The sequence below is a fragment of the Camellia sinensis genome, chromosome 13 (genome assembly GCF_055761805.1).
Source record: "Camellia sinensis isolate YWXY chromosome 13, ASM5576180v1, whole genome shotgun sequence".
Lineage (NCBI taxonomy): Eukaryota > Viridiplantae > Streptophyta > Magnoliopsida > Ericales > Theaceae > Camellia > Camellia sinensis.
In genome coordinates, this window is record NC_138973.1 from 21,252,529 (window position 1) to 21,277,462 (window position 24,934).

Sequence of the window (24,934 nt, forward strand, 5' to 3'; positions counted from 1 at the left end):
TCTTGGCCCTTTAACATGTCTTGCATGCATTGCCTACATGATAGAGTCTTGTGCATGCCACTTTAGCATTGATAGATAAGCATGTTGTTTGTATGTGTGATGCATTGCATGTGTTTGAATCGGACGTTAATCCAAGCACGAGAAACGAGGAACGTTTCATACTTGAAGTGATGAAACGTGCCTCATTTCTTAGTCGTCGTCCCCCTTGATTGTGCATGATAGGGTGGAGGCCTCTTGAGTCTTGTGTGTCACTTGTGCATTCATTAACTTGTACAAACTCGGCTTCTCGGCCATCGTGCATTGCGATGCTTGGTTGGTGGCCCGAGAGTCGAGTTCCGCACTCCTTTGAGCTTGAGAAATGATAAGGAGGATGGTTGTACACACATACCCTGTAAATGCCTTGCTTTGCCCTTGTTGAACTCTGTTTGCAGCAAAATGGAAGTGTGCAGAAGCAAGTGGCTTATAACCTCCTTAAGTGGCCGACAAGTGGCCTACAGCCTCCCCTGGTGGCCGACAGTCCACTAGCTTGAAGATGGTTCAAAGTTGTTCTGGTTCTGGAGCAGAAGCAGTCTGGGAATTGGTTTGGTGTTTAGAATCAAAGCGAATACAAACAGAGGCAACCGGTGGCAAGGCGACGGGATTTCGGGAGGAAGTCGACCGAGCATGCATGTATCCCTCGTCCTCGAGGCCTTTTAACTGCTTTTCTTAGCGAGTCAATTCGTTGGGTTCTATACTTAAGTAGTTAATACGTTTAGCTATTCATTTGTGTTTGTAATTCGTTAACTAGTTAGTTAATTAGTTGTGATTTGTAATAGTTAGCTTAATTAGCGTAGCTAGTTAGCTTTCATTTCATTCGGACCCTCCGTCAAGAGGGCAAATGTTGTAATAAGGGTGCGTGCGTGTATGCATGTCTTCCAACCCCATTTCTTTCTCCTTTTTACTTATCAGCTTTCGATGGTTAGATTAGGGCATGTTTCAATTAGCATACTTATACTTTGCATGCGTGCATCATCCATTCGTATTGCATGCACCGGGCTCGGCGCATCATTCAAACTGCATTGAATTTCAATACTTACTTGAATACGTGTTTCAAAGCATGTTATCGAGTGTTGCATTCATATGCCATCTTAGAATGGCCGAGCCTATTTAGCTGCATTGTGCATGTGTTGCATTAGGCATCTTAACTTAGCTAGGATCATGCATTGATTTCTAACTAGTTTCCTTTCTTTGGCTCGGAGTACACTATAAGTGTTTACGCTTTAGCATACTGCATGAGATGTGTATGTTGTCATGCTAGCATGCTTGCCATGAGGCTATTTGCTTAACTGCTATAACTGCATGAATGCCTGTGGATGAAGGCTTCATTACTTGAATTGAAACAATTCATCAAAATGTGAGTTTAAAGCCCACTTGAAGTGGCAAATCATCATGTTTTAAGCCCACCTTGTTTGGTGGCAAATTCGCGCTTTAGCCTACTTGCGAGTAGCACTTTCAAATCATTTTCAAAAACAAACATCAAGATGTTTTGCTCCAAATTGAGTGATTTAGTCTATACTTGTATGCTGTGCGCATCACATAGTAAGTTAGATTAATAACTGGAATAAGAACACATGTGTTTTCAAAAACAACATATCATGTTAGTAGAGGCCGATCTTTGATCGGGCGAGTGTGGTGCTCATTTCAGGACCTTCCCCCCTCGTACCCAAGTTCTCAAGCCGAGACAAATTTGGTGATGACGGATACGTGGCCTTAGGCACGAGTCAGGGTTTCCTAAATCTCCCAAAACAAAATATTTAGGTGGCGACTCTGAAATCTGGCAAAGCAGTCCATGTTTGGCACTTTTTGATTCAAAATTGATTTTTTCAAAACTAATTGCCGGGTTTGGACTCTTTGGTGATTTATCAGTCTTACATTGCACTTTGTGAGATTAGATTCAGAACTGTGACAGGAGTCCGAACTGTAGGACCAATTCGAGCTTTCCGAAAGGGAACACAGAAAAGTCAAGCTACAGGCTTCTTTCCCACATGGAGAGGTTTGCGGCAAGCGGATCCATTGTCCCCATTACTGTTTATTTTAGTTATTGAGACGTTTAGTCAGTTGTTATCCAGAGCAGTCCGAGTGGTTTGTTGTCAAGATTAGAGGTAGGGACGAGATCCACTCCTCTGGTGGTATCACATCTCTTCTATGCTGACGATGCACTCATTTTTTGTGATACGAATGCAGCTTAGATTAGTCATTTATGGTGTTTGTTGTTGTGCTTTGAGGTGATGTCAGGGCTTCACGTTAATTTGACAAAGTCAAAATTGATTCCTTTGGATGAGGTGGTGCGACTTCAAGAGTTAGCAGCTTTTCTAGGTTGCAAGGTGGCTGTGTTGCCAATATCTTATTTAGGACTTCCTTTAGGGGGCTACATTTAAAGCAAAGGAGGTGTGAGACGAGGTGGTAAAGAGAGTGCAGCGGCAATTGGCTGGGTGGAAGCGGCAATACTTATCTAAAGGGGGGCGGATTACTGTTGTTTAAGAGTGTTCTGTCTAGTATCCCGACATATTTTATGTCATTGCATGTGATACTTGTGATGGTTGCTAGGCGGTTAGAGAAGTTGCAATGGGATTTTTTGTGGGACAATGGAATTGAGGGTTTTCACTATCATCTAGTGGCGTGGGAGAGGATTTGTATTACAAAGGAGTGGGGGCTTGGGTGTTCGGCGGTTGATGGTGTTTAACCGAGCTCTCTGGGGAAAATGGTTGTGGTGGTTTGCGGAGAAAAGGGATAGGTTGTGGCAGAGGCTGGTGGTGGCTAAGTATGGGGCGGAGAGGGGGGTGGTGTTCGAAGGGAGTGGGCCAATCTCATGGTCGAGATTTGTGGAAGAGAATTTGACTAGGCTAGAAGGAGTTTTGGGATAGGATCCAAATCAAAGTGGGAGTGGGAGATAGAACTCGTTTCTGGCAGGACCGGTGGTGTAGTGAGGTCTCTTTGGCACGTATGTTCCCTCTGATTTATGCTATTGTTGCTGATAAGGAGAAGGTGGTGGCCTATGTAGCACGGACACGGACACAGACACGACACGAACACGCGAAAACGCAATTTTTCAAAAAATAGGGGACACGACACACTGATGACACGTTTAATATATATAATTTTATTTATTTATTACATGTCTAAAATAAAAATAAAATCATTAATTCTTATACAATCAAAATAATAAAAAAAATGAGTTTTTTAAAATAAAAATAATTTATTTTATGAATTTTAAGTTTAACATAAAAATAAGGATAAAGAAAAAAGAATAAAGAAAAAAGAAAAAAAAGAGGGGGAGAGAAACGTTGAATAAGAAAAAAATATAAAAGAGAAAAGATAAAGGAGAGAGAAAGTGAAGTCAAAAAGTAGAGGAAAGGAGAGTCAGAAAAGGGAGAGACGAAAGGGAGGAGGAGAGGAAAAAAATGAAGAGGAGAAGAAGAACAGAGATGGAGATAGAGAAGACGAAGAGAAGAAGGAGAAGAAGAAGAATACCTCAGCTTCAGCTTCAGCTTCTTGGATCTAAACAGGTTAGCTTCTCCTCTCCCTCGATCTCTTTCTCTCTTTCTCTCCTCCCTCGATCTCTCTCTCTTTCTCTATCGATCAAGGAAAACAGTTAGGGCTTCTTCGATCCACCTCACGAGTGTCCGAAAAGTGTCTCGCCGTGTCCATGGCGTGTCCGACTGGAAGATTTCAAAAAAAAAAAGGAGACACGTTAGAGAGAGTGTCGGACACGTGTCTACTGCGTGTCCGACGTGTGTCCGTGTCCGACACTTGTACGCAAAGCCTGGGAACGTGTCGATGCTTCATAGGTGGTGGCTTTAGTTAGAGGTCGGCAGAGGCAGTCGGTTATTCGGAATGTTCATCTTCGTTAGGATGTGCAGAATTGGGAGGTGGATCAATTGGTGGACCTACTAGAGCTTCTATATAATGTGAATGGGGCGGATTCCTTGGTGTGGGATTGTCCGAGGTCTCAAGGGATTTTTTCGATATCTTCTTTCCATGGTGGGCATCGAGGCGATAGTGCTGTTGTGTTTCCATAAAAGAGTGTATGGGTGACGGGCTCCCCGTCTAAGGTTACTTTTTTCGTTTTGACAACTGCTTTAGGGCATATTTTGACGATTGACGATTGACAATTTAATCCAGCGGAGGCATGTGCTGATTAACTGGTATTGTATGTGTTGTAGGGATGCGGAAACAGTGGATCATTTGCTTCTTCATTGTCGAGTGGCATCGCGACTATGGAATTTCATTGTTGCATTGTTTGGCTTGGTGTGGGTGTAGCCGGGGTCTGTGCTGGGTGTGTTATAGAGTTGGGGTAGGGCTAAGGTGGGGAAGAGGCGTCAGAAGGCATGGGTTTTGCTTCCCATTGTTTGCTTTGGTTGGTGTGGTTGGAGCGGAATAGGAGTGTTTTTCAAGATGAGTGTCATTCCGTCTCATGGTTAGAGAGTAGATTGTTGATGGTGTTGCATAGTTGGATTACGGGTGCGATAGATCCACATGTTTTGGTTTTTGTAGACTTTGTGAGTGATTTGATTAGTTAGTTTCGCTTGGCCCTTTGCGGGCTGTATGTTTGTATGCCTTGCATGGTCTTAATGCCTATCTTGTAAAGTTTGATTATTTATTAACAAAAAAAAATGTTTCCATTTAATACAATAGGAATGGACTTACATAAACATAGACTACTTGGAGGAAGATGCAAATATGCACAACTCAAACATAAACAAGATTGATGACGATTTGTGGGTCTCAATTTACAACCACAATTAGGAATTATTTAAAACAATTATTCAAAGCATAAAAAAATGACAAAAAGATCATAGAAAAAATTGTTATGAGGAATCTTTTCTGCAATTGCACCAATAAAATGATCTTCTCCATTGATTGGAGTTATACAGAATCAAGTATATTTTGAGATTCATGGAGTATACTACTAGAATAAAAAAAAAGCACTAAAATTGGAGGCAAGAAAGATAAGAAGTTCAATTTTTATTGTCGTATCAATTAGACAAACTCAGGAGGCAAAAACCACTTTCTTTATAAGAGATGATACTCAGACAATAAAGAATTTACCGGAACTTTAATCTTCGTTGCAGAGAAGCAATGCTGCCATTAGGTAGATGCCCAACCAAGCGCTCTGCTTCATTTGCATAACAAAGATACAACGAAGGAGTCCAGCAGCAGCAGAACCTCAATTTAGATGCTGAGTTGACCGGAACCTAACTTTACTCACTGCTGGTCTGTATACACAGCATCTACATCATCAAGTTCAAGTAACTTGGACATAAGTTCCTTGTTCAAGTCCATAGCTTCATCATCCACCTGAGACCCACCAACGCAAAAATGTCAGTTTTTTCCCTGAAAATGGGTCCAAAAAACTAATGTTTGGTTGTATTTTCGTTTTCTTTGGTTTTGTTTACAGAGATTACTGCCTAGTAGAGCACATTATGATAGTTAGGCCTTGTTTGGGGTACTCTAAAAAAGTCAAAAAGTTAATATCCTATTTAAGTCACATCATCTTATTTAAGTCGCATCACCTCTTTACCACATCACTTCAAACCCAACCCAACCCATACCCAACTCATATTTCACAAAAAGTCAAAAAGTGCACTTATTTAGATCATTCCAAACCACCCCTCAATCTAAAGTGATCTAAGAAGTACAAACACTTCTAGAATGAAAAAACATATCGACGTAACTAAGCATATAATTTGAAGTTCACTGCTCATAGCTGGGACAACGTTGGACCTACAGTTAGGTAACTAACTTCAGTAATTTTGTACAAGCATAAGGTAAATTTAGTGTCCATATTACGTCAATGAGTAATAAGACAATGAGTTCAACTGTTAATATAACAACTAAATTCATGATGCAAATAATTCTGATATTAGAAGCTTATGACAAAATTTCAAGAATTTGAACTATTAAGTTAAGCAAATCCATTTGTGGTGAAAGAGAAGTGCCATGGGCATCCAGTTTGTGCTAGCAACATACCTCGATAGGGGTTATCGGAAGTAGCTCAAATCCATTATCAGGTTCAAAAGTTATTCCTTTATCGCGTAGCTTTGATAATATTGCTGCGTAGTTCTCTGTTGAACTCACAATTTTATAATATCTACCAACAAAACCAACTAAACCAATTATTATAATTTTTTTTCTGTAAGAGAAGATTTATTACAAGAAAACTAAGAAATTATGTAAATCATATTATTGTCATCAAATTTCAAGAGGTTTTCACCTGACAACATCGAGAATAATTCTTTGAAGCTTAGAAGCTTCAAGTTGTTTTAATTTAAGCCTCACCTTGGGGACAGCATTCTGCATATTTTTATATAGTTTTGCAGCAATTCATTAGTACTTGACTACCTACCTATATTACATAGGCTCTTCCAAATGTGTAAGTATGCATGTTGCATATTCAACACTGTATGTGTCCGACATGTGTTGTTGGACATTTACATAGCAAGTATATTTAGTAATTCGAGATAACTACAAAACTATGCATAAAATGCTCTATGGCACCTGTGAACAACATTTTACCAAACTAAAAGAAGTATATTAAGAAATATGAATGTTTTTTTATGTCCCGTGTCCTAGGACATGGGAATTAGATGGATCGGACACTTAGATCCCCACCTGACACCCATACCCATCCATGCAATTTTGCTACCTACTCTTCCTCAATTATGCATCCTAGTCAAGGATATTACTCTTTGGACCATAAGTAACACCTGTGACAAGCCATCCCATAAGCTTATGTATGATTCACCCACAAATGACAAACCAAGGAGAAAAACACCAACAGGGAATGTAACAGAATTTTACAATGAGAACTACTGGCATATAACAATAATGAGCAATGAAAACAGTGAATGTAAGAGAATTTCACACCAACAGGGAATGTAACAGAATTTCACAATGACAACTACTAGCATATAACAATAAATAAGCAATGAAAACAGCTAAGTGAAATATAATCTGCACAAAGGAGTAGTTGGCTGGTACCTTTCAGACCTATCTTCTTCGGTGTCATCCTCATATATTGGAGGTTCGATGACATCATCAGCACCAACATCTAAAGCAATGGCAAGGAGCTGGTCTCTGTCGGCATCCGTGACTTTTATATTTACAACCCGAGCACGGCTGAACTTAAATATAATGGATCCTGGATCTGCCATTTTCCCACCACAGTCCTTTACCACCTCTCTAACAGCTGCCACCGATCTGTTTATTTTATCCGTTAAGACCTCAACTATTATACCCACTCCACCAAAACCATAGACCTGAATATACAAGTGCTTGTTATAAGATCTAAAATGATTTCCACCAGTTCACGGTGTCAAATTGGATGTGATTGATGAGAATGACACTACCTCGTAGAATTTCTCAATGTAAGCTTCCTGACCCTTCTCAGAAGCTCTTTTTATGTTGCGCTGTAAGATTTCCTTGGGCACGTCTAGCTCCTTAGCTTTCTCAAGTACAGCTGCAAGAGCCGTATTTGATACTGGACTGGGACCACCTTTCTTGACACTGCATTATTGAAAAAGTGAATTCCTCAACATCAGTGATCAGATATGCAGTCACAGGATACTGGTTAAAAACATTTGGCACTAACAGACAACATTCAAAAAAAAAAGTTCAGATGCAAAAGTACTTCAGAACAGGACTTGTTCTCAAGTACTTTGATGTCAGGGTAAGTATATAGTTTCAGCTCTAACAAGAAATGAGGGGGGTTAATAACAACTTACGCTGATACAACTTCTTTCCCAATTTTTGCATACAGCTTTGCCTTCTTTGCATCCTGAGCACCCTGCATTTAAGACATGCTATAAAAAATGAAAACTTAAAAGTAGAAGATGACAAGAAATTCTTCTGATCTCTCTGCCTTAACTCTTACACCATATGAAAAATTGGATCAAAATTACTCTAACCACAAAAGAAAGAAAAAGACATACAGTAATTTCCAACCAAGCCAATATAATATTTAACATTCATACAATATTATTTTCAGTCTTTTTCTCAGAGAAGAATGGTCATCATAACTCAAGGCATCCCCATTGATAGGGTGTTTGGGAAGAGATGGTTTAGGCTAATGTAGCCTCAAAAATAAAAATAGCCTAAAAGCCTCTAATCAAAAGGTTTTCAAAAAAAAAAAAAAAAAAAAAAGAAAAGAAAAATGTGGCCGGCTGTGGCTGTCACTGTGACAGTGGTAGGCTGTCACAGTGACAGGTAGTAGAATTACACTTTTGCCCCTATTGGTTTATTTTGAAAATTGTGAAAATAGGGATAAAATTGTCATTTTAATTACAAACATCATTTCAACACATTTTTCAATACACCAACTCAAATAAAAATCTATCTCATCTTCCCAAACATAAAAACTAAAATAGCCTACTAAAATAGCTAAAAAGCCAAAAAGCCTCTAAAATAGCCACTTCCCAAACAAGGCCTAATTCAAAATATGTCATTTACAATAATCTATGTTTTGTTTTTTATATTACAAAATTGGAAAAGCATACTGAAATAACCAATTTGTAGAACATTACGCAACGCAGTTTCACCATTGCTGATTTATAAAGCAATGCCCCAATTATTAGGCCTCGTTTGGGAACGGGCTATTTTAATAATTTTTTAGCTTTTTACGAAAAGATGTGTAAAAAAGTAGAGAGAGTGATGTAACAACTTATAGTGACTTTTTGACTTTTTAACTAAAATATATAATGACAAACGAGACCTAATTACATGCTTAAAATATTCCACACATGATCACTCCATCTTCATAACAATAAAGCCAATGGTAAAGACAACAAACCAAGGCCATTCTATCTACAATAACCACCAGAATTTCTCTCAGGCATTTCATCAAACACGTAGGGTTCACAATTGAAGTACCAATCCTACATCTTCCACAAAAATACCAGCAAGCCGGTAGCTTTATACAACTCTCCCATTACCAAAACTAGTCAACAAATGAACATCATTACAACAACCACTCTTTGTTTCAAGAATCTCTGATTCTACATTCAAATAAAATCTATGTAACCAAGAACCCCACATTGTATATGCAGATAGTTCTTCACAAACAAATTTCTTGACCCAAAAAATCACCTTTTGTGTCATCTTACACAAATATATATATATATATATATATATAGAGAGAGAGAGATATATATATACCTTTCTGCCAGCAATCTTGCAGGAACGCCTGCCCATACAGAGAGGAGAGAAAGTCGAAATCTTTCTTACTGATTTGAGAGAATGGAGTTCAAATGAATGGACCCATGATGAAGAAGATGAATACAATGATGATGAAGATGATATGTTCTTAATTAGCAAACCCTTACCTGCACCCATAAGTTCCATAATCACATTTCAACTCGTTTTTTTTTTTTTTTTTTTGGTGATTGAACAATGAACAAATGGAGAAGGAAATCATCATCTTAAAGAAACAGAATGATAAAAAGTAGATGCATAAATGTGTGTGCGCGCGCTGGTGTAGAGTAGAGACAGAATTTTACAATGAAGAGGAATGGAGTTGGGGTGTTTGAAGGAGAACCCATTGGAGAATCTGTAGGGAAATGCTCTGAAAGCTCTAATGGAGGAAGATGAACCCATATTTCAATTCAATTTGGTTCTTCTTTTTGGGTCTCTCTCTCTCTCTGCTCCTTAAAAAAATTGACAGATTGGTAGTACACTACAGCCTACATGGTTCCCCAGACACGTGCGATTTGTAAAACGCTACGCAGTCTTTTGAGTGATTTGGGGTGTTTTGGGAAGGGAAGAAAAAAAAGTAATTTTTTTTTTTTTTTTTTTTTTTTGCACCAACATCTTTATTTTGGTCCTCCATTTCTTTAAACCCCTGCCCACCAAAATAAATCCGCCCATTTTTTTCTTTAAACCCGCACCTTAATACCAACTATACCCCTCATCTTTTTGACTCCCCATTATCATCATCTTCGAAGCAACCTCTCAGCTCAAACCCTAATTCCATCCAATTCTATAATTTCATTCAATTCAAACATATACACCCACACATATATATATACAGAGATATGGTTGATGTAGCAGACAAGTTAACTTATTTTCAAGCAATCACAGGCCTTGAAGACCCTGATTTGTGCACTGAAATCCTCTCCGTCCATGGTTGGGACCTCGAACAAGCCATCTCCAGTTTCACCTCCGTAGACAACAATCCCTCCGCCTCTTCCACTCCTACCACCACCACCTCCGTGACTGGACGCCATTGTCGGCATCAAAGTAGTAGTAGTTCGTCCCTTTGTCGCTCAGCAACACTGAAATCATCACCGGTACTTTTGAACTTAGTAGCGATGCAAATCTTCGATGAGATCGGTCTCTCTGTTTTCTCTCTCTAGACTTTCTCTCATTAAGGACGATGACGATTGGTTAGGATTTGCTAGAGAAGATGAAAGGTTTTTATATTGGTATGGGTTTGATGAACATGGGCGAAGAAGAAGAATAAGGAGGATGAGAGAGATGCACAATGGTAGCAAAATCGCCAGAGATGGAAAGAGAGGTCATTGGCGGCAGTGGCAGTGGTGGTCACCAATAAAGATGGTGGCGACAAGGTTGGTGGGGTAGGATTTGGAAAGTTAGGGTTAGGGTTAATGTTAGGACTTGGGAAATTAAGGTTAGAATGTTAGGGACGAGGGTAAAAATGTAACTTTATGTTTGGACAAAATTGGAATTAAAAAAAATAAAAAAGATGGAGGGTTCAAAGAAAAAGATAGGTGTTAATAGTAGTACTCTTTCTTTTTTTACTTATTTTGAGTCACATCACTTATTATATTTTTCACTCATAAAAAGACAAAATAAATTAAAAAAGTTAAAAAATCAACTTTTTACTAATTTCTCAAAAAACCACTTGGAAAGTTTGTTAAAAGGTAATTTTATTTTTTTTGCAAAAAATATAAAAAGTGATATGAATTAAAATTAGTTAGAAGTTAAAAGTTAGTTTTTAGTTAGTTTTTCAAATTGTCCATTTGTTTTGTAAATTACATTCACATTCTTAAAATTTATGATTAATATTTAATGTCTCGTTTGGGAACAAATTTTTTTAGTAATTTTTTTAAATTTTTAATTAAAATATGATGTAAAAAAAATTAGTATATTTTGGATATTTTTTAATTTTTTATGAAAAGATGTACAAAAAGTAGAGAGAAAATAAAATTTTTGACTTTTTAATATAGATTGTTGGTTTTTTAATTTTTTTTAGTAATTTTTTGACTTTTAAACTAAAAAATAATATTGTTAAACGAGGCATAAATACACTTTGAGAGGTTATTATTAGAATTATAATAATCACCCTTACTAGTATTTCCCTCTGAATAAACGAAAATTTAAAATTACTTTAATGCCCTCAAACGATTCATCTATCGCTGGTTGTTTTCACCCCACCCAATCGGTTTTTATTGTTCTTCATTTTTCTTTTCATTACCAACTACCATCCCGTTCTTATTTTATTTTTTCTCTTCCTTTACTTTTTCACAACAATTTTTTCATTCTATATTTTATCTCTACTGTCACTACTCAAACCACTATAGAACTCTTACCATACCTAACCATTGCCCAAGCACCCAAATGATCATAGTAACACCCAACGACTACTGATTCTCTCAATCACTCAAAAATCAAAATTTACTTATGATGTTGTACATCTCTAATATATATAAATAAATTAGGTTAGAAATACATTCGAGTTCAACTAGGTCAAATACGTGCCATACACCACATGGGATCTATCGCGGCTAAGTGACACATATTAGAAACTCTATAAAAAAAAGCCAAGACAAAACAAGAACAAAGAAGGCCATACTCTAAACTATAAATTTCTCATTTTTCTATGTCTCTCTACATTTTATCCTATTATAAAGGAACTAATTTATTTATCAAAGGGGTTTTTTTTTATGTCATCGGAGATTCACCTCTTCCGTTACAAGTTCATTAGATTAGCTTAGGATCATACAAATTTGATCTTCATCAATTTGTTTTTCATTTTTAATTTATCTTGTATTTTCTAAAATTAAAAAAATGAACAATTTAATTTTTTAAAACAAAAAATAATAATTAAAAAAAGATAAATTACACTTACCACATCAATTTCTCATAAATTCTAAGCACCATCTTAAGTTCGTAAAATGATATCGAAGTTCCCCATTTGATTATTGGTTGCAAAATTTTCTGTCTATTATCGGGTGAAAATGATAAAAAAATATAAGGTCTACATATTGATTTATTAAATTTTTCTCATAAAATATGTGCAGATATAAATCTCACAATTTATAATCGAAGAAGTACAAACTTTTAACAAGGGGCTGGGGTTAAAAGTTTCTTAAAATGATGTCTAGAATTAGCACATTATCGTCAAATCAAAAAGAAAAATAAAGAAAGAAAAACATTAAGTGTGTTTGGTTTGAGTTTTTTAAATTAAATTTTTTGAAAATTAACTTTTTTAATTTTTGTGATTTTTTGTTTTTAGTAAATATTTTTAAAATTTTAAACATTTTTTTTACTTTTTTAAATGCACCTTACTTAGATGTATCTAAAAAATAAAAAAATTATGAAAAAATATTTTAAAAAATTAATAAATACATAAAAATACAAAAAATGTATTGAATTCTTATATTTTTGGTATTTAGTGAATTTTTAAAAGATTTTTTTATTTTTTAGATGTATTTATGTTAGATGTGACTAAAAAGTAAAAAAATTGCTTAAAATATTAAAAAAATTCAGTAAAAACAAAAAATCACGAAAAATAAGAAAATATAATTTTTTGAAAAATATTTTTTAAAAAGTGAAAACAAGAAATTATTTTCTTTTAATTAGATTTTAAAAATTTTAAAACACCACATTAGGTGACAAGATGGCATTTTGTCTTCTTATATTTGGTACACTTTTCCAATATTAAACAAAGAAAAATCAGTCGTCCAAATTATTGGGCCAACTTTTCATTGTAAGAGTATTATCATATAAAATTATAAAAAATAATTAGACAAAAGTACAAATCCCTAAAGACAGAAAATTTATTGGTTAGTTTTGGGACACTATGTGATCATGCCTTGCACCAATCACAATCCATTATGTTTCCCTCATATATCTCAATCACCAAAAATAAACTCGTGCATCTCATCCCTCCACCAATCACAACATCATTGAAACATCACCTGATGGTACTCCAAAACTAACTAATAACTTCTCCTAAAAACATATCCATACAAAATCCATACAACTTATTTAGATTAAATTCTAATTTTTCATATTTAAACAATTATATTTTAAAAAGTTAAGTCCTTTATTTGGTTTTTTCAACTTAAAAGTTCAAAATAAACTAAAAACCTAAATTTTGTCAAACAATTTTTTTTGACATGTCCAAATTATAGCCAATCAAGTTTGAGTGTATGGTAAGCTTATGGTGTCCATGACCATGGTGATCAGCACTCCAAGTACTTCTACAATAATATTTTGTTCGGGAATAAACCAAATGACCTACCAGTTATAATGAACCTGCCAACATTTTCTGCCACCGTCACTCATTATATTTTTAATTATTTTCTTGTCTTCATACTACCAGATTAGAATTTCTCTCTCCTCTCTCTCGTCTATACTATTACGTATGTATAACTGGTCCAACCATCAAATGATCAACAGGTCACATTCCAACCTATCTCTTTCCTGTTCCAGCTTTGTTTCCCACCATTGGTTTCTTTCTAACAACTGCCCCCATACTGATCTTTGTTGTGAAACTTATCAACTAAGCTTTAAAAATAGGGGAAATAGATTAATTAGTCATATTTTTTGAAAAAAAAATATTATATAGTTTCAAGAATATTATGTGCTATGATTAATATTATATCCAAAAATTTTATTTAAAAATATTATTTTTTGGTTCAGAATTTTAGTCTGAAGCTCACAGCATTAATTGAATCTCAATCATTATTTTCAATTTTGAATAATTTTCTCGACTCATTTTTCGGGTACTTAACATTTTACATGAAATATTGTCTACATGATACTTCTAATAATGTGGAAAACAAAATGCACAAAGTGAATTATTTTGTTGTCTTTGAATGTCTAAATTCTTCTACTATATTTATATTTGATTATTTAAGAGAATCATGTGAATAATGTCAAATAAATTTTCGAAACTAGCCAATAACTACCCTATATTTTGATATCATAAAAGAGTCTCAATCATTCAATATTAATATGCAATTATTTCATGTAGACTTTCTAAGAAGTTCATGATATTAACAAAACTTTCAAAACTTTCAAAGAAGTTCTAGACCCCTTCAAAGTTGAATAAAATTTGGTAGAAATAGCCAACACCAACAATAAAAGTATTCTCACACCTTTCTCTTTAGTTTTTCTGCATTTCACACTCAAAAATTATATTTTATGGAGTTATATGCCAGTTTTACAAAATTTATTAGGTAAAATATATTTTTCACCATTTAATTTTTATGCAAATTTTATTTTGATCAATCACCTTTTAATTATACTTTAACTCGTATTTCAATGTAATTCTTTCTTCACCGCATTGAAAACAAAAAAATTAAATAAAAATTGAAACATAAAATTAAAAGTAATATATATATGTTTTTAATAATTTTCTATATGAATACATTTTATTTAAATTTTGAATGACAATGATAAGAGAATCACGAAAATACATAAATTAAAATTATTCAAAAATAATACTCACAATGTGAAAAAACATAATTTATCTATTTAAAATTTGAAGTTTATATTAAGGGGGATGCACTAATAAATCCCAAATTAATAACTTATGCACTGTTTAGTCCTAAAAGTTTTCTTATAGACTGAAAGGTCCCATTACAATGTTAATAACATCAGATACAATGTTAATAACATCAGAGTCATGTTACAAATATTGGATTTCAAACATCTAATGTTCATCAAATTTCAATAATGTTTGAAAATATAGGATGAAAAATATCTAATGTTCATCAGATTTCAATAAATTTTGAAATTATAGAATGAAATATCAGATCATTTATATCATTCACATCATGTTGATGTAAAAATAGAACTAAATGGAACATAATAAAACTTTTAGGACTAAATGGTTCAACGTTTCAAAAATTAGGACTTATGGATAAATTTTTTTTATATTAATTATATATTTTAAAAGACTTAAGATGTATGATAAAAAATTTCACAACTTACTTCCTTCTTCATCATCCAACAAATAAAAAATTCTCTACAATTAAAATTTTGCTTTCAAAATCAAAACCCAAAAAAAATACAAACATCCTCTCTCTCTCTCCCCGATTGTCTCTACTTTCTCTCTCAGCAATGGCTTCTCTGTTCCGGGACAGGTCACTCGGCCAATCCAAGAGAGAGACCATGACCACCGCCGCCGCAGCCTCCCTCCCGTCCCCATTCGGAGACCTCACGCCGACTCTCTCCGCCGCCGACATCCGCGACACCGCCTACGAGATCTTCGTTGCAGCTTGCCGGACCTCCTCCGGCAAGTCCCTCACTTACATTTCCAGCAATTCCTCCAACTCCGACCGATCTCTGTCCCCTTCGCCAAGCTCGCCGTCGATGCAGAGATATGTCACTTCCACTGCGGCTAGCAAGATGAAGAAGGCGCTGGGAATCCAATCTAGTTCGAAGAGGAGCGAGGGAAGTCCGTCTTCGGGCGGAAAGACGAAGAAGCCAGTGACTGTGGGAGAGCTAATGAGGGTTCAGATGAGGGTTTCCGAGACTACGGACTCTAGAATTCGGAGAGCTCTGCTAAGAATTGCTGCTGGCCAGGTACATATTCATGAGTATAGGTTTAGTGATCTGCTTTTTTAGCTGCTAAATTGACGAATTGTAGTTTTTTTTTTTTCCCCTTCGTTTTTTTTTATTGGTTTTACGTGAATTTGACAAGAAATGGTGTTGATTATTATGTTGTGATCCAGATCATGGTTAATGTTGCTACTCTTTGTCTGTAGTTTTCATAATTTTTTTTTAAAATTTTCGGTATTTTAAGTTCGTGTATTGGTTAAAAAAAAATTGCATTGTTTAATGGCTTTTTTTTTCTTCTTTAAATGGAGTAGTTGTAAATTTTCTGTGTATGAATTCAACAATATGTTGGTAATGCATCTTCATTTGAGATTTTCAAGCTAAACTGCTTAAGAAGGCCTAAAATTTTAATTTTTTTTTTCTATATATTTAGTGGATTTTAAAATTATTAACCTGCCAAGGTGGCCCCAATTGTTTAAGGAGGGGCTTCGGACGAAACCATGAATTCGGAAGTCTTGAGTTTGTTGTACCATTGGCAACACTTTGTCTTACCATCACGATACCTTGTGGCTTATGGGTGGTTGCAGGTATCTAAGATTTACTCTATCATCCCTTAGGCATGAATAATCAAAAATGGGATGAGTTGCAGCTTTTCTTAACTGAATTTTTTGGATTTTTTTCTTATGTGTAAGGTTGAATTTTACTGAGTTCTTCTACTAATTCAACTCAAATTGTGTCTGGATTTGTATTTGGCTGCTTTTTAATCTATCTAATCAATTCGGTACTAATGGTTCATATTATATTGATTCAACAATAATTTTGTTTGTTTCCAGTTTGCTAACATAATGGGAATATATTGCTGAACTAAAACATGTCTCCCTTGGAATAAACACGTTCTTTTAACTCTTTGGCCTTGTTTGATTAACAGAATTAATTGTAGTAAAAGGATTAATAATTCCATGAATTAGTGTAGGATTAGTTATCTAACTAAATTAGTGAGATAACCATTTATTATCTATTAATTTTGTTTGTCTTCTTTCATACTTGAAATTATGATTCCTAGCCTCTCTCAATATTAAAAGTTTGTCAATTTGGTCCGATTAAATGTCGGCCCTACATATAATCCAGTTAATAAAATTTGCAATCAAACATGGAATTGTGAGTCCATGGACTAACAATCTCAATTCTATGCTATAATCCTACTAATCAAACATGCCCTTTCTGTATTGTTGGTTTGTGAAAATTTCAAAATTTGGGCTCTTTCTCATTATGAGTAGACTGGCCAATCTCTCTCTTACCTGCCAGGCAAAAGTGGATCAAATTTCTGATATTTCATGGCTTGAATTGCATATTTCTGGAATTGAAATAGCAGCTTAGGGAAAATTTCATATTTAATTAATTTTTTAACGAATCTTGCTCTCCACAGGATTATGTGGTGTAGAGTAGTGTATCTTGAGCTTTATTATTATCATTATTGCTTCTATAGGTTGGAAAGCGAGTCGAATCAATGGTTCTTCCACTAGAGCTACTGCAGCAGTACAAATTGTCAGATTTTACTAATCAAGTAGAATATGAAGCATGGCAGAAGAGAAACCTGAGACTTCTTGAGGCTGGACTCCTGTTACATCCTCATCTACCACTAGACAAGTCCAATACTGCTTCACAACGGCTTCGGCAAATCATTCATGGAGCCTTAGATAGACCAATTGAAACTGGGAGGAACAGTGAGTCTATGCAAGTCCTTCGTAGTGCTGTAATGTCTCTTTCTTCCAGATCAACTGATGGATCTCTCGCAGAATCATGCCATTGGGCAGATGGGTCCCCATTGAATCTCCGACTCTATGAAATTCTTTTAGAGGCTTGCTTTGATGCTAATGATCAAACTTCTATTGTAGAGGAAGTCGATGAGCTTATGGAACTCATAAAGAAATCTTGGGGAATCCTTGGAATTAATCAAATGCTTCATAACATTTGCTTTTCGTGGGTTCTATTTAATAGTTTTGTAGCAACTGGCCAAGTTGAAAATGACCTGCTATATGCTGCCGATAGTCAGCTAGCAGAAGTTGCGAAAGATGCAAAGACAACAAAAGATCCCGCATACTCTAAGATCTTGAGTTCTACATTGAGTTCAATGTTAGGTTGGGCAGAGCAAAGGCTCCTTGCATATCACGACACTTTTGATAGTGGAAATATCGATTCAATGCAAAGCATTGTATCTCTGGGTGTATCAGCAGCCAAAATCTTAGTCGAAGACATATCTAATGAATATCGCAGGAGGAGGAAAGGTGAAGTTGATGTGGCTCGTAACAGGATTGACACTTATATCAGGTCATCTATTCGTACTGCTTTTGCTCAGGCAAGTCCATACTATCTGATGCGGCCTCTCTTTCTTTCTCTCTAGTTAAGAAGAGGCAAAATATGATGTTGATGTTTTAGCCAGTTTCCCTGTTATGCATCTTGTATTCCAGAAAATGCAGGCTGTGTACTGTGAAATCATATGGGAACTTGGAGGGTGACATATGATGAAAGATGTTGGATTGCATTCAACAAACCACAAAATTTGGACTCAGCCAAGTTGTCTGCATTTTTAAAATTTTGTTATTTCATATAGATTTAGATTTTCACTTTGCATACGAAGTGTTTAGTGCTTGTGTTATAGAGAAAGGTCTAAAATAAACAAAACTGTTCAAGTATAATGTATATTCATAAACATGAACGATTTTTTCTGTTCAATATTGTATGAAAAAGGACTTTTTGCCTTTCTTAATCCACCTTCATGAACAAGATAACTAACTTGACTCCAGTCTCAATTAGCAAAAGAGAAGAGATGAACTAAAGGAACAGCATTCCTTCCTGCTAACCTTGGTAATCTTGCAAAAATCCACTAGGTCAACCAAACCCAAAATATCTAGCAAAATAGGTTGGTCTTTAAAAGAAAAGAGCATAGATGGTTGTTTGATTTGCAATACTTGAACGTGAGATTTCGAATTAAAATAAATTAGTTGTCCTTTAAATATTTTATGTTGTCTGTATCTAATACTTCAGGCTTCAGCTTAGTCAAAGCTCAAGTAAACCTCACAATTTTGTCCCTTGTGCTGCCCATTATGCCCATACCTCAGGTCTAAGAAGTATGGATACTTCTAAGAAGGTGGGTGAACACTTCGTACACTTGGAGACACACATGTCCCTACATTACACATATGAAACACATTATAAGTTTGAACAAAATTACTTAGAGGATATAATGATAAAACAAAAGCAATATATAGTTATACCTATTAATCCCTCCCCCTTTAAACTTTAAGAAATAGTGTTATGTTGCATTTTTTATTGTCTTTGAGAAAATGTTCATATATGACATATAATAAATATAAAAAAGCATATATTTTGTATATGTCTTCCACATGTCGTGTCCTGTACTTTTTTTTAAAATTGGTGTGTCAGTATGTCCGTGCTTCTTAGCCTCGGGTGGAATGAGAAATCGTTGCACCAGCCCAGCTAATTGGCATTGTGTAGCCTGCAAGCTTGTCATCTTTGACTGATTATTGGTAGACCACCTATATGACCAATGAGAAAGTTTTGTATCTACAGTTGACCCACTTAGAATCGTTATTTTAAAACTTAATTTTTTCTATTGGTTAATAGTATTTTGAGGAACCAGCTTTGTTCCATGGTGTATAATTGATATTTGTTTTTCTAATTAACTAACTTCTGGAAAAAAATCCTCTTATATCAATTATTAGAGTAGATAAGCACACATGAATAGGCATATCTATTGTGTAGAAATTATTAAATTCCTATAAATTAGTAATAGAAAAGGGGTTTTGGAGTTTTTATGCTGCCAAGATTTGATACAGTATGTATTGTCTGTGACAAAAGTTCATTGCCTTTAAAAATATGCATGCATGTCCTATTTTTGTTCCTTTTTTGTTTTTTGTTTTTTATTTTTTTTATTTTATCAGTTCCCATTACATATGAGTAATCAAAAAGTTCCAGTCTAAATTATTGTTGTTCTTAGTAAAGAAGAGTTTGATCTGTCGAATTGCAGAGAATGGAGAAGGCAGATTCAAGTAGGAGAGCATCAAGAAACCAGCGAAATCCTCTCCCTGTCCTTGCCATCCTTGCAAAGGATGTTGGTGAGCTGTCAATTAATGAGAAGGACATATTCAGTCCCATACTGAAGAGATGGCATCCATTTGCAGCAGGTGTGGCTGTTGCCACCCTTCATGTTTGTTATGGGAATGAGCTGAAGCAATTCATTTCCGGTATAACGGAGTTGACACCAGATGCTGTACAAGTGTTGACAGCTGCAGATAAGTTGGAGAAAGATCTTGTTCAAATTGCAGTTGAAGATTCAGTGGACAGCGATGATGGAGGCAAGGCAATAATTCGTGAGATGCCTCCTTTCGAAACTGAAGCTGCAATAGCCAATCTGGTTAAAGTTTGGATTAAGGTGAGAGTGGACAGACTGAAGGAGTGGGTTGACCGGAATCTCCAACAAGAGGTATGTCTACGCATTTGATGGAGGATTGTCTATGCAGTAATGCCTTTGTTTTTGTCAATTAATTGGATTTGTTCTAAATCCCAGTTGTTAAGGAAGCCTAAAAAACAACGCCCAACTAGTACAAATTAATGTGTGTTTGGGAGGGAAAAGATTGAGTACACACCTAATCTTTGGCATAATGCACGAAGTGATGGTTTCAAGACTTGAACTCATAACCTCAAGATTATTAGACCAAGTCTTAACCATCTTGAGTGAGGATTATTTATTTTCATCTTTAAAAATTTAAATGCATGGTTTTTCTTTTCCTTTTTACCCCCTCGACAAGCTTAATTGGTTTTAACTCACTGGGAAGGTGAGGTAGTTCAGACTTTGACGGAATGTTATAGTGTTTTCTTGGTAAAGTCATTTGGTAGAGGTTTGTTTGGCTAAAGGCAGTTTGTTTGCTAAAGCTAATCTCCAGTACTACCTTTGGCCTCTGCAATTTTATAGGTCTGGAATCCACAAGCAAATCAAGAAGGATATGCTCCATCAGCTGTTGAAGTCTTGCGAATGATAGATGAAACCTTGGATGCATATTTTCAGCTGCCAATCCCAATGCATCCAGCATTGCTTCCTGATTTGATGGCTGGCCTCGACAGATGTCTTCAATATTACGTAGCCAAGGCAAAATCTGGCTGCGGTAAATATTTTCAATCTCACAAAAAGATCTTTATAGGCCTCAAGGTTTCAGTTCTTCATCCATGATTTAACCGATATTTATTTGATTTGATATGTAGGATCAAGGAACACATTTGTTCCGACTATGCCAGCATTAACCAGATGTACAATAGGAACAAAATTTCAGGGTGTATGGAAGAAGAAAGAAAAGTCTCAGAACTCTCAGAAGAGGAATTCTCAGGTTGCAACAATGAACGGAGACACTTCCTTTGGGATACCACAGCTATGCGTTCGTATAAACACTTTGCACCAAATCCGTACAGAGTTAGAAGTTGTAGAGAAGAGAATAATCACCCATTTGAGGAACTCTGAATCTGCTCATACCGAAGACTTTTCAAATGGATTGGCGAAAAAATTCGAGCTAGCACCAGCTGCCTGTTTAGAAGGGGTCCAACAACTCTCCGAGGCTGTGGGTTACAAAGTCATATTTCGTGATCTGAGTCATGTGCTTTGGAATGGTCTGTATGTTGGTGAGCCATCATCTTCTAGGATTGAACCTTTTCTTCTAGAGCTTGAGCAGAATTTGACGAGCATATCAGACACAGTGCACGAAAGAGTTCGTACTAGGGTTATTGCTGACATAATGAAAGCTTCCTTTGAAGGATTCTTGTTGGTTTTGCTTACGGGAGGCCCATCTCGAGCATTTACCCGACAAGACTCCCAAATAATAGAGGATGATTTTAAGTCCCTTAAAGATATATTCTATGCAAATGGGGATGGACTGCCAGCTGATTTGATTAACAAGTTCTCGACAACAGCAAGGGATGTCCTTCCCCTTTTCCGAACTGATACAGACAGCCTTACTGAGCGATTTAGGCGCTTGACTTTGGAAACTTATGGCTCGTCAGCCAAATCCCAACTTCCTCTACCACCAACCTCGGGGCAGTGGGACCCAACTGAACCAAACACGCTCCTTCGCGTACTGTGTCACCGAAACGATGAAGCTGCTTCAAAATTCCTCAAGAAAACTTACAACTTGCCTAAGAAACTGTAAGGCGCCTTCCTGTTCTGCCTGTATTTTAGTTCATTTGGCCAATACACTGCTGCTCGTGGAGGTGGCATGTTCTTGTATAGCATATTTTCGGGTTTCTGTCTCTCACTCGGTTTGTCAATTCTTGGCTGCAGTTCACAGAAGGTTCAAAATTGATTCATTACTATTCATTTTGGTCGTTAATATTAGAGAGAATTAGTAGATTCCAGGTGAATGATATTCTTGTATGTTCATTTATTTATTTGACCTTCTCAGGCGCATATTTTTCCGTATGTATGTAGTGTGATAATGTTCCTTGCATTCATTATTATCATGTATTATAGGTTGCCTTTTTTTTTTCATTTAATTGACGTTTAAATATTTATTTTTATTTTTGTTTTTATAATTTTTTGTCACACCTTATTTGATATTTGAGAAAAACTAAAAGGTGTGTATCATATACATCTTATAACTAAAGAAAAAAAATAGTATAATTTCATACTTTTTGATTTATTAAAAAAAAAATTATTATTATTATTATAACTAAATATTACATGAGATATAATCAAAGGTTTCATGATTTATAATTAAAGACGAAAGTAGTATAACTAATAATATATAAGACATATTTCTTTTAAAGAGAGTGTATGGTAAAAATTCCTCAATATTTGTAGGGTAGGTTGGTGCCTTTAAACATCCTTTTTATTTCTGTTTATTTACTTTATAAGGTTTTCTTTTGGGGCTGCTAAAAGCTAAAGCTAAACATTATTTTTAAGGAAAAATTAGTCTAAAGTCTCTCTCTCATTTTTAGTAATAGAAGACATCGACAATATTATATTTTGATGTCTAAGGTCCCTCCATCTATCACAGAGAAATTTAGCCCTTTTGTCCGAAATAACCCCATTCCTCCACTCCTTAATGTTCTCATTCCCATTCCTTCAAAAATACCTATCATTACCGTCCTGCAAATTCGACCTTTATGAACCAACATAGACATCGCCATTAGTGTAGTGTTTCACGCCGAAGCCGTGTTTGTGATCGAAGGACCAGGAGCCTATGTAGGAGTCGTCGTCGGAGCATCACCGGAGGAGCACGTTTGGCAGCATGGGTGAGAACAGAGTAACGCATTGCTTCGTAGATCTGCTGTGGGTACTACACAAATACGGCTTAGTCCAGCTTCTGATTGATTTCTGCAATTAGGGTTTTTCAGTAGGTTCGAAGATCAAATTTGGTTGAGATTTGTGTCGATGAAGAAGAGAGAGAACATCAAATGCCAATTTTGGAATGTAAATTTGTCTAATGCTGGTATTGTTCAGGTATGCCTTTAGCTTATTATATGACTGAAATTACAAATAGCTTATTGTTCAGGTGTTGAGTTAATGACTTTCTCAATTGACTGAAATTGCATCTTCGTCACCATTATATGTTGTGCAATAATGTTTTTTAAATAGATTATATCAACAGGGTGTGTGCTCCATCAGTTGTATTTGCTCAATTTGTTAATATTGTTGGGAGGTTGTGGTGACTGGTCAAAGTGGGGTTTTATATTCATTCTATGATAGTTTTTTCTTTCTTTTCTTGTTAGATATAAATCAAACAACTGATTACTTATATCTTACCATGCAAGATTGGTGTTCTACAAGATCCTAGTAAATGAGTTTGTAGTTTAATTTGTAGTCTGGTGGTAGACGAAGGAGGGGGTGGCTGTTTAAAAAAAAGGAAAAAATCAGAAAGAAATGGTAAATCACGATCACCTGAACTAAATTTTCTTTAGGTTGAAACCAGAGAAATTCTCTGGTTTTTTAACCGAATTTTCTGAATTTTCTCAGAGTTGGTTCTAGAAAAGGCCAGAGAAATTCTCATAATTTGCTTGACACCAAGAGTGAAGGCAAGCAAAGCAACAAATGACAGAGTTATTTGTGAGAAAATTAGAGAAAATTCAACCTTAGAGAAATTTCAAAACATAGAAAATCAAAAAAATTGAACAAATCAGAGAAATTTGAAATTTCTCTGGACAGAATTTCTCTGGACCAGAATTTCTTTGGGTCAAATTGAGGGACCTTAGACATTATGAAAATATTAGATATCCTTTATACTATAAAGTCTTAATACCAGGGACCCTAAAAAAAATCCTTATTTTTAAAGTATGGTTGGTTCTATATGTACAATTACTATATATATATATATATATATATATATATAGAGAGAGAGAGAGAGAGAGAGAGAGAGAGAGAGAGAGAGAGAGGTGAATTGGGAAGCTGGAAGCCTAGAAACAAAAATAAGCTCTTAAACCCGCACAATTTCATGTCTTGATACCTATATATTTTCTGAGTTCTTAACATAATAATAATAAAAAATAAATAAATAAAAACTGTTTTGCAATTCAACTGAAATCATAATCATGACCAATACAACTATTAAAAAAAAAATTTAAAAAGTATTTCTTTATTATTTCTATAAAAATGACAATGAGATTGTTACAAAACAATAAAACATCTACTTAAACTCTTACAAGAAATATTTTTTATATTTTCAGTAAAATTGTTAGTATATGTAAAATTATTCATTGTTAGAAGGTAGCTTAAATGAGTAGTGGATACATTAGAAGTAAAAACGATCCGAACCAAATGAGTGACATCCAAATTGGGATCTTTTTTGCTCCCTAAAAGATAGATTTTTTTTTTTCCTCGCAAGAAAATAATTTAAAAGAAAAAACTTGAAATTTTCAAGTATATTTTTTTTTCAAGGATTTGGAGTGGTTATTGTGCGGTTGTTGTGCAATCAAATGGATCCATTTCAGAACACATTTCGATAATTCGAACCGTTCACATTTTAAAATATATCAAGTAGAATATACCTGCAAAAAATCAAGTTTACCCTTTAATCCATTCACATTTATATTCATTTTAATACTTTAAATTACAGTTGTTATTTATTTTTGTAGTTACAAGTGTGAG

General features: G+C 35.2%; 2 protein-coding genes across 3 annotated transcripts; one reads left to right on the forward strand and one right to left on the reverse strand.

The window, feature by feature from the left end:
* Positions 1–4,835: 4,835 nt before the first annotated feature.
* Positions 4,836–9,883, reverse strand: LOC114275759 (YebC-like protein). Of its 2 annotated transcripts, none has more exons than XR_014348485.1 (7): positions 9,534–9,820; positions 9,193–9,359; positions 7,764–7,825; positions 7,389–7,545; positions 7,021–7,298; positions 6,010–6,104; positions 4,836–5,337 (listed from the first exon to the last, which is right to left on the reverse strand). XR_014348485.1 is itself a non-coding variant. In XM_082901707.1 (7 exons), exons 1-7 carry the CDS (start codon positions 9,628–9,630, stop codon positions 5,245–5,247), a joined length of 975 nt encoding a protein of 324 aa, XP_082757833.1. In that variant the 5' UTR covers positions 9,631–9,883; the 3' UTR covers positions 4,836–5,244. The 2 variants fall into 2 exon arrangements, 1 of the variants encoding a protein (XP_082757833.1); XM_082901707.1 differs by having other exon boundaries at positions 6,010–6,130; positions 9,534–9,883.
* A 5,317-nt stretch (positions 9,884–15,200) lies between these two features.
* LOC114275748 (protein unc-13 homolog) lies at positions 15,201–22,344 on the forward strand. The gene is made up of 5 exons (XM_028217750.2): positions 15,201–15,813; positions 17,273–18,142; positions 19,835–20,290; positions 20,780–20,969; positions 21,067–22,344. Exons 1-5 carry the CDS (start codon positions 15,349–15,351, stop codon positions 21,999–22,001), a joined length of 2,916 nt encoding a protein of 971 aa, XP_028073551.2. The 5' UTR covers positions 15,201–15,348; the 3' UTR covers positions 22,002–22,344.
* Positions 22,345–24,934: the final 2,590 nt, after the last annotated feature.

Coding starts and splice junctions, on each gene's coding strand:
- LOC114275759 (XM_082901707.1), bottom strand. CDS start 9,630: ATGGGTTCATCTTCCTCCATTAGAGCTTTCAGAGCATTTCCCTACAGA. Junction 9,360..9,533: donor CAACTCCATTCCTCTTCATT/GTAAAATTCTGT, acceptor TTATGGGTGCAG/GTAAGGGTTTGCTAATTAAG. Junction 7,826..9,192: donor GCAAGATTGCTGGCAGAAAG/GTATATATATAT, acceptor TCTTAAATGCAG/GGTGCTCAGGATGCAAAGAA.
- LOC114275748 (XM_028217750.2), top strand. CDS start 15,349: ATGGCTTCTCTGTTCCGGGACAGGTCACTCGGCCAATCCAAGAGAGAG. Junction 15,814..17,272: donor TAAGAATTGCTGCTGGCCAG/GTACATATTCAT, acceptor TTGCTTCTATAG/GTTGGAAAGCGAGTCGAATC. Junction 18,143..19,834: donor TTCGTACTGCTTTTGCTCAG/GCAAGTCCATAC, acceptor GTCGAATTGCAG/AGAATGGAGAAGGCAGATTC.